The sequence below is a fragment of the Lissotriton vulgaris genome, chromosome 11 (assembly GCF_964263255.1).
Source record: "Lissotriton vulgaris chromosome 11, aLisVul1.2, whole genome shotgun sequence".
NCBI classification, from domain to species: domain Eukaryota; kingdom Metazoa; phylum Chordata; class Amphibia; order Caudata; family Salamandridae; genus Lissotriton; species Lissotriton vulgaris.
Genome location: NC_141699.1, coordinates 378,408,343 through 378,418,645, shown reverse-complemented (window position 1 = coordinate 378,418,645; position 10,303 = coordinate 378,408,343). Strand labels below are relative to the sequence as shown.

General features: G+C 44.3%; 1 protein-coding gene across 1 annotated transcript; it reads right to left on the bottom strand.

Annotated features, from left to right (window-relative positions):
* Positions 1-774: 774 nt before the first annotated feature.
* MAT2A (methionine adenosyltransferase 2A) lies at positions 775-8,773 on the bottom strand. The gene is made up of 9 exons (XM_086943364.1): positions 8,471-8,773; positions 6,648-6,725; positions 6,445-6,567; positions 6,142-6,254; positions 4,057-4,200; positions 3,516-3,734; positions 3,239-3,421; positions 2,861-2,994; positions 775-2,214 (listed from the first exon to the last, which is right to left on the bottom strand). Exons 1-9 carry the CDS (start codon positions 8,562-8,564, stop codon positions 2,112-2,114), a joined length of 1,191 nt encoding a protein of 396 aa, XP_086799490.1. The 5' UTR covers positions 8,565-8,773; the 3' UTR covers positions 775-2,111.
* Between the last annotated feature and the right edge of the window lie 1,530 nt (positions 8,774-10,303).

Genomic DNA, 10,303 nt, shown 5'->3' with positions numbered 1-10,303 from the left:
GTGCTACGTGATACTCTCCCTGCTCATTTTCTGCATTGTTTTGCTGTAAGTAACGGGGGAAGTTGTAAAATTGAATGACTTACTATGCAGGACTTTGTGCAAATTCACAAGATTGGACTAGTTTGCTGCATGAAGCCAAACAAGAAATCACTTCTTTATAGTAAAACTGTTTCTGGTTATACTTTAAAGGGAGACAAGTTTAAATGGAATGCATGTTGCACAGGGCAGGACGAGTTGCAATACAAGAGGGAGAGTAACAGGCGAAAACAGTCTGCTTTGGGATTAGACCGTGCTGATGTATGGATTTTTAGACTCTAGTTGCACAATTAGTGGATGCTATGGACTTTTACAATTCCAGAGCTTATTTGGGTTCATATTTGCCGCCCTGTCCCTCTACGAGTTATGAAAATCAAGAAGTGTTGCAAACTGAAGCCACTGGCATGTGCTGATGAACAAATCTAAAGCTACCTTGTGAAAAGGATTCGAACTAGTGTGCCTCCACCCACACCCCACAACCGGCGTACATCACGCTGCAGCGCTATCATAGTTAATACATGTATGCAAGCTTTTTAACCTCAACTCTTCTCCACAGCCAAGGGGGTCAGACCGGACAGTTAAACCCCTAAACTAAAAAGCATGAACTCTTATTCCGGCTGGTCGTTATAAACTAAGCAACATACAGACACATCAAGTCAATGATGGCAATCACAAAACTGAACGATTAAGTCTCTGCCCCCAACCAACTTTTAAGCATATAGAAATAAAAACAAGAAATTTTTAAAGGGAGAAACTTGCGTTTTATTTAATACTCTTTAATAATCTTCAGATTGATACTTTTGCTCCCACCAGAAGAGCCAGACAATTTAAAAAAAGCCTGAAGGCACCGGTAGCGTCGAGCAACTGGCATAGGAAGGGCATGTAAACAAGCCAGCTTCTCTGTACAACACTAGCCAAATCTGTGCCATCCCCAGCCAGGCGCCCGAGCTGCACCCTCCTTACCGTCCACATTTCACACCAGCCAGACCCCCTGTAGGTTGGACCCAAGGCTTTTCTGTAGGACACCTTGGCCTACCAGAGAATGCTGGAAACAGTTGAGGAAATCAGGAGTTTTAAAAGAGCTGCCATCTGAGGTTATGGCTACTCTGTACTTGCACCATAACACCCCAGAAACAATAAATTATGCATTTAGAAAAAAGGTTATTTAAGTACAAAGGTATTTCCGTCTCCACCCCCCCCCCCCCCGTTTAACCCCGTGTGCTGAAGAAAGTTGGTTTCTCTGTAGCTACACCAGCTCTCTAAAGCACTACTTTGGACCTAGTTTTGATAATGTTTCGGATCTAGTTAAAAGGCTGTGCTTGGCCCAAGATCTTGTGCAGTGTGTTTCTCAAACTTTCTTATAAAGAAAAAGGAATACTCTGGTATCAAAGTGAGCAGCTACAGACCTCCGGGTATCTCCACGACTTCTCTGTAGGACATCGGGAGCAACCAAGAGTCTGCCAGGTGAGGAGAGGCTGAGTTTATAAATAGATGTTTAAGTTAGTGCTATAAAATGCATAGGGGTCTATCGATTTACCCAGACCCTTATATTAAGTACATACTCTAGGAAGGGGCAAAAGACAAGCATCTGGCGCTGTTGGGCAAATGTTCGTCCCACATCTTGCTGATACAGGGAGCAATACCAAAAGCGATGTTTTGAAAAGCATGACTGATTGTACAGCAAAGAGACTGAGAGGTAAATTGGATTAGAATAGAAGTCTATGGTCCAACGCCCATTATGGAATCATACACCTTAAGTGAGGGAAGGTAAATAATGGAAGTCTGTTCGATTGGATCTTGGTCATGGATTCTTACCACATGCAAAGGCTGGAGCTTGGTACCCTAAAGGCAAAAGGATCAGTATGCCCACGTTAGTGACTGCATAAGGAAATGTGTTTAAGTGTAATCGCACAGCACAGACAGGTGGTCCCCTACCCACAGACAAGAGCTACAGCAGCAGCTAACAGGAACAAAGGAGAGAAGAAAGGGTTAGTAGAAGGGCCCTTCCACCACAGATCCTGGAGGCTTCTCTGTAATAAACGCCAACAGGTCTGAGGGGGAAAAAAGCCTAACAATCAATACTTCAGCTTTTTGGGCACTTCCCATGGGAAGCTGTCCCTGCCAAAATGGCCATATGCTGCAGTCCTCTGATAAATGGGTTTCTTCAGATCCAGATCCCTAGAACATACAAGCAAATAATTTAATGCACAGCATTTCTCAGTAAAGCAAACACTCATTTCAGGGCAGGCACAAGAGAACCAGTTAACCACTATGCTGGATGCACCCTAACCCCAAAACCAAACTGAAGGTCACGAAAGAGTAGACTGAACAGCTCTCCATCACTCGAAGACTATGTAGAACAGGTTTTACCCCTAGTGAAAGAAACCATGACGGCAAATTGAATCACTGACAGGCCCATGTGACTTCAGAGCCCAGAAGCTCATGCGCTGCTTCACTACAAGAATGGCTCCCAGAACTACTACCCTGCTTTCTCACTTGGCTATGGCTCTGGACAAGAGAGTCAAAGCTACACTACAAACCGGTTACTGAATTTAGCTCCTCGCAGTAAGGGAATGGTACACCAGGTCTAGCTAACATGGTTGTCCTTCACCATGAGGTACAATTTGCTATCTATTGTGGGGCACAATAACCAGAGCTACTACTAATTCCTTGCCAGTGCTTTGTGGTATCCAAGAATCTTTGGGACCCACCCTCACCAAGAAACACGTACAGTGCATGTTTACTTTCTCCGCTAGATGGTGGCCCATTTGCAAGCTACCAATATATAATTGTTACACACATGGGTTCCCACCACACGCATTACCTGACAATGACCCCAGGACGAAGGTCAAAGTTCTTCCTCACAATATCCAGCAGCTCCCGCTCACTCTTCTGAGAGGTGCCGTAGTGGAAGATGGAGATGGAGAGAGGGTGTGCCACACCAATGGCATAGGAGACCTGGATAACGGCAAGGGAGCATGAAATTCGGTAACTTCAAAACAAGCTATCATTAGATTTAAATGGAGAAAATAATGAGTTCCAAACACATGGCATTATCAACTCGTCCAAGCTATTCTTTTTTGGGTGCGGGTGTTAAGGACAGCTACCTGTCGGAATTACCATTAGTTAAGCCTATATTCCGATTAGCATGTTACTTCACCGGGCATCAGTTGCATATAACCACCGACTGTAAGCCACATACCTGGACCAGCACTCTCCTACACAGACCAGCTTTCACCAAAGACTTGGCTACCCATCTGGCAGCATATGCTGCTGAACGATCCACCTTTGTATAGTCTTTTCCGGAAAAGGCGCCTCCACCGTGGGCACCCCAGCCACCATAGGTGTCAACAATGATCTTCCTTCCAGTCAGACCCGCGTCCCCCTGAAAAACATAATTCAGACATTGAAGACAACACAAGTGTGGTATTTTCTTTGCAGTGCTTGTCAGCTGTGACTTTAGGATCTCTTTAGTTTACCTGTGGCCCACCAATGACGAAGCGTCCACTAGGCTGCAGATGGTAGATTGTGTCATCGTCAAGGTACTTGGCAGGTACAACGGATTTTACCACTTTCTCCTTTAGAGCATCCCTCATCTCATCCAAGCTAACATCCTCGTCATGCTGCACAGACACCACAACTGTGTGCACACGAATTGGGATAACAGCACCACGGTCCTGCATGTACTGCACGGTCACCTGCAAGACACGTGAAGGTGTAAACTAGAGGAGATTCCAGCCACAACGACTCGACCTAGAGCTTGATATTAAGGATTGGCATATTGCATCACTAATGTCAGACCCAAAACTAAACTAAGTAAGCCATCTGATACAGTATAGGGCGTTATCAGGAGCGTAGCAAAGCTATCTAGGGTCTCTGCAGAACTACATGGAGATCCACAAATTTAGATAGATCTACGAGCCTCTAGCCTGGAATCCCCAGCTTAACAAATAGGAAAACTCTGGGCTGGAGAAATAAGTGTTCAATAAGGGCATGTGCGAAGTTTTTGAATTCACTCACCTGCGTTTTGGAGTCTGGCCTTAGCCAGGGCAGGGTGCCATTACGTCGTAGTTCTGCCATCTTTGCATTCAGCCTATGTGCCAAAACAATTGTCAGAGGCATGCACTCGTCGGTCTCATCTGTAGCATAGCCGAACATCAAACCCTGCAAGTGGGATAACGTTTTTAATCAAGAGACTGAACGATAGCACGAGAGTTCAAAGCAATTGAAAAAGTTTGAACCCGGAATTGAAATTATGACAGTCGTGATAAGTGTCCACCTTTAACTTGCGTTGTAGTCATTTAATCCTAGCAATATTTCCAGCTGGTGATCGACAAGATGAACGTACCGTATATGACATCTATGCAGATACATGAAATGTAGACACCATACTGTGACAAACATTGCTGTGGGCTAGTGGTATGCACAGTTGTTAAGGCCAAGTTTATTACTGGTAAACATGTGATTTAAGGGTTTCCCCCCCCCCAAACTGAGGGAAAAAAGTTCCCTTCAGGTGAAGTATTTTGGGAGTGGAGCAAAATGTAAATACAGACTTTTCAGCGCGCAGCTTCCGCTAGTTCGGAGTAGTTTCAATTCAGACTTGGTCTGAATGAGAGTAGAAGTGGCCAAGCAAAATACAAGTAGGGATGGTTTAATCAACTGAGAATTTCAGCACGAGATAAAGTGTTGTGATCCCGTAGTAATTAAAGACAGAAAGAAATAAGAAAGCCATTAGCGTAATGTAATCCATGCAAGTTGCGTGTTGGGAGCTATTAAATTAGGCCCGATATCAATTTGTATAGTTGGTAGGCATTGACGAGCCGAGTAAATACGTGGTCGTGCACGAAGAGACTACAAATTTTGAGACCACTAAATGAGTACTAAGTGCCAGTGCTTGACAAAAAAAAAAAGTCGATGGGGAGCAGTATAATGAGGTAGGGTTATCAGCTGGCTGAAGAATGATTAACGACAGCAAATTTAAAGAACGGAGAGGAAATTACTCTATCAGATAGTGGGGTGCAGAGTAAGGTATAAAGGCTTGTCGGTTACAGTGGTGTAAATATGTACTACATGGACATGTGCAAAGGAATTCGCTTGAGAAGATGTAGCACAATAGTACCACGTGTTCCTACGTCTACTTAATGACGGAAGGTTTGCTGGAACGCCTACCCGGAAGTTGGCAGTACACACAAAATTATTATGATAGACTTAATTATGTAAATAAGACGCCACCTTTTAAAAGGAGCAGCAGCTTTGAGTATAATAGTATATGAGGCTTTAGATGTAGCTGTGTCCTTGGAAATCAATCTATATGTTAATGTACGGCAATAAGTTTTGATTTTTACGAAAATGACGATACGCCTAATATTCTGCGAAACATCTTAAACCATTGGTCCGCATTGTCATTCGGGTTTCTGCGCACTACACAATTGGGTTACTGGATAGCCCACTGGCCTCTAGCTATTCAGTTAACATTGCTTTGAAATTTGTAAGTTTGCTAATGTTGTGCCAAGCTAGCCAATGTGCAACAGAAGCTGCATGCAATTACACTTTAGGACCAGCCCGAATGCCAAAGCTGAATGGATTAAGCTCATTAAACTGAAAGCCCCTATCCTCTATATACAAAGAAAGCACACCAATGAAGGCAGGCATAGCATACGTTAGTCAAAGTATGCAAAGGGACAAGCTGCACAAGTGTGGTTTGTAGGCAACATTTTGAATGCTTAGTTTAGAAGGATGGCACTGGTGTAGTTTCCTTAGAAATTCACACAAGGCTTACAATATCTAATTTATCAGGCAAAGGACTGTAGCTACACAGACCATTTTGATGCAACTCGGAAGTGTGCAGACCATGGTAATTTACATTTATTTGGATTCGAACGTTAGACTGGTAACTATAGTTTACATTTAAGGGAAAACAGGGACACTTTACAAATCATACCTCCTGTGTCTTATGCACTTTACAGGAAAACAAGCATGGGGAGGTATACAAATCACACGAGTGCAAAGGGCAATTAATGTTCTCCTCGTGGCACTGAATGTTGTATAAAAAAAGGCAGTCGCAACACAACTGAACGTTTAACAATGGCGGATCAAACTGCTCACCTGGTCTCCTGCGCCAATATCTTCTTCATTTCTGTCCAAATGTACTCCCTGCGCAATATCGGGTGACTGCTGCTCTAATGCTACCAGCACATTGCATGTTTTGAAGTCAAATCCTGTCAATGAGTAAATAGTGCAGGTCTGTCAGGAAAATAACAGCCACGGAACGTCAAAGATTCTAATTTTAACGAGATTCCCAAACCGAGTCATGCTATTAAATAAAGGTTTAAGACTGCAATCAAAGTCACATTGTGACAAAATGATTTAACACGCCAAAACTAAATAAAACTAAACCGCAGAGCTCACCCTTTGAGGAATCGTCATAGCCAATGTGCTTAATAGTATCCCGGACAACTTTCTGATAATCCACGGCAGCTCTAGAAGTAATCTCGCCAGCAAGGAGGATCATGCCAGTCTTTGCAACGGTTTCTGTGGATGAATAATTAGGCTATAATTTCTGCCTTTCATTGCAGTTATGCAAGAACCATCATGCATAAGGTGTAACTTACCACAGGCCACTTTGGCATCAGGATCCTGTCTCAAGTGTGCATCCAGGACAGCGTCGCTGATTTGATCACATATCTTATCTAGAAGAACAAACAGTCAACGTCACAACACGTTCGACAGATGCAAACTATAGTTAGTGACACTCGTTTAAAATACAACCAAGATATTCGCAGAAAACCCCTACAAACACGAAGCGCTTCGAAAGCGAATTAGTGAAAGCAGTCCTAAAACATTACTCAATAAATTGCAAAGTCCTACACTTAAGATACCAGTTTGCCGAAAGACCTCTCTAATGCACGATTGGCACCTACAGAACCATTTACAAAATGTTTGCCTTAATACCAAAACTCAAATAAGGTGAGTGTACCCCTTCGACAGGCTGGGATACAGTTAAGTGCACAATTATGTAATATAAAGATAGCTCGAAATCATTTCTACAATGCACTCATTGAGGTAAATCAAACTGCACAAACTTGCCGTCATACTAAACTGCGAGCAAGTACACAGTAATTATGCCATTGTCACAGTAGATTACAGAAGTAGCTAGGTGCCTCGAGATGCGATATACTAATTTACAACTCCAATGCTCACAAGTAAGAATTCTGCAGAAATCATGAGTTGGCAGTTACTCAACCACAGCAATCTCTGCAGCAAGGTCAGCTTGCAGGCGTGCACGCCCGCTGCAGACAAGGCATTGGTCCAAAAACATACTTCAATGACAGCGACCAGCCCAGTCACTGAAGGGGTCCTGGACTATGTTTAGCCACAAGGTGAGGGCCTTTTACAGTCACGCTCCAGTCACTCGAATCGATATTTGGACCCACCCAGTTACCAGACCGCACAACAGTATGGTCATAGTCCCTACAGAGGGTGGGGCTTGCCTAGCCCTACCCAAGTTGCCCTCCAACGCGTGCCACCTAAGCCCAATAATGGCTCTACAGCAGTCAGCCCGTTATCTCAGACTTCTTGAAGAAAGACTGATCTCACACACACACCTACCAACAAACTAACCACTGCTCATACAATATATGCCCCAGAGTTAAGAAAAAAAAAATGTTTGGACACAAAATGGGAGGCGCAGCATTAACATACGTTTGATTGGATTAGATAGTTTTAACAGCCTTTAAAACTGGTTCAACAATAGGAACTTTCTAGAGACGAAGTACATTTAAAAAATAAATAGCTTTGCCAAAAGCAATAAAAGAAATATAAACTACACTGTCCCACTGAAGCACTCCCAAATAGGAGTACTATGGCATGTTCTAGAAAATTCCACCATCTTCCCGTACACGGATTTATTAATGGTCCGAGGGAGGGCGGACTCCTTGACGCAGAGGCACATTTCGCCATCGCCCAACATTTGCAGAAGCAGAGGGCGGCAATCACAAGAACAAATGGTTACAAGCTACGGAAAGAGGGCGGGGGGGGGGGGGGGCAGCGCGTGAAGACTCAACATGGCCGCATTGAATTGCGCGTGCGCGATACCATCAAACGTTCTTGTTGGGAAGGTGGCGGCTGCTAGGCGGCCATCTATTGGAGACGCAAGAAAAGGCATGGCGCGCGCGCCTTCGAGAGGAACGCGCTCTTCCTGCGTCATGGCGCGAATTTTCTGTCTGAGCGCGCCTTTTCGCTTGCCCCATCCCGCATACTCGTGATTCTAGAGACACTACAAAAGGTGACTAAAATCATTTTAGTGAGGTGGACAGTTCTAGAAACCATTGCAATTTTTACACTTTCAATTACAAAACGGTGCAGTCTTTTCTGACAGTTAACAAAGAGCCCTCCTCCTGTCATGGCCGCGTGTCCAACGCGCGGCCTCACTTACCAGGGTGCCCCTCGCCCACTGACTCGGAGGTAAAGAGAAAGCTGCCTTCATCGATTAAGGCATCGTGGAAGCCGTTCATCATCTGTCCGTTCATGGCGGCGTCTCTGTTGTGACAGCAACTGGAAGGGGCACTGGTAGTACGGCCTGACACCAGCAGACAAAGCCCGCGCTAACTCTGCGTGGAGAAGTGAAGTCAGAGAGAGGCGTCGTCGCTCCTTTTATAAGCGCCTCGCGTTCGCTGTGACGTCAGACAGCCCACGCGACCCGAATCTGATGAGACTCCACCCACTTTACCACTGCGTCAGTGGTCCAAACCCCTTTCCTCTTTTAATGCCAGGGACTGTACCATTCAGCGTTCTGTGGGTGGGGCCAGGGCATGGCGCCGTGAGTTTATGTTAAAGATGAACTCTATTCGTCTCTTCCCCGACATTTTGGCGCAGTTGCAGCTGGATCTTTGAAAGTGCCTTATTCTCGCGTGTCACTGTCTGCTTCGGTCTGTACAATAATTATCGTTGATCGAGTTTACACACTCACGAAGGCAGTTGCTCTCAAGTAAACCTTAGTCACTGAAAGGCAGGTGGGTCTGTTAGTCTAACAGACCCACCTGCCTTAGTATGCTTTGTAACAAGTGCCCAGGTTTAGTCACGATGCCTCGTCAATGTACCCGCAAAGTGCACCAAATATTGGGACCTTTGTCTAAAAGTCGAAGGATATTTGCTTCCAAACGCCGGTGGGGTTGGGAAAGAGTCCGATTATTGACAGTCACGTCACGTACTGTTTTTGTCTTTCCTAACCTCAAGTCTAAGACTTACTCCCAACCTGTCGATTGGAACTATTCTGAGTATACACCTGTGTTTTCTAATGTTAACGAAAGTGATAGTCGTATTTTGGTTTCACTCCGTGAGGCATGTTTCAGTTTTTTTAGAAGTCCAGAAGCTTCATAGTGTTGTAAGCGTGGTATTGTTACTATATGAAAAGGGACTCAATTGACAGGAAAGATGAAAACTTGAATCAACCAGGTGGGGTTCAAACCAGTGGCGTGCGAGTTTTATACATATCACTGTATACATTGTATGTCCATTAAGTTACACACATACACATTCATGCAGCGGGTGCATTAGGCACCTGAGCTGTCTGTTTCACAGGGAGTGGAAATTGTGACCTGAAAGTTTCTCACTGGGGCGGGGAGAGCAGTGCCGCACCGTGCTGTGAGTGACCATCCAAGATGTATGGATGCCTTATCCAAGTTAAACACTTTTGTACAATAGAGTGCGCCCAGCGGACCCCACTCCCAGGTCCTATTTTAGTAGGAATTATTTACAAGTAGAAATCGTAATATTTATTTGAGCCGTGTGCCGGGAAGGAGGCAGGGTTATGAAGGTCAACTCGAATATTGTTGTTTTTCTCCATTAAAGTTAATTATAGACATTGTCACTTACTGTGTTGCATTCACTACATAATACCTACTTTGAACAAAGGCAATACAATGCATTGAGTTGGGTAAGCCAACAAATTAGCAGGGAGAGCCGAGCCAAGGGTCTGACTGGGCTCTAAGAGCCCGTGCACGAGCCGAGCCTGGATATAGTTGCCAACCATTGGCATCTAAATAATGCAAAAAAACGTCATGTGAAAATATGATAGTCTCTTTACGATTAAAAAAAGGTATTTAACATGCAGAAGCGTTTCACTGTGCTCACTCATTGAAATGTGCGTTGATATGTGATAACGAAAAAAAGGGGCTTTGCAAAATGAAATGTTTGCTTAGGATCACGCAATTCTATGTCAGGACGGAGGCTCCGATTATGCTTTTCTCAATTTCTTTACTGGAGACAG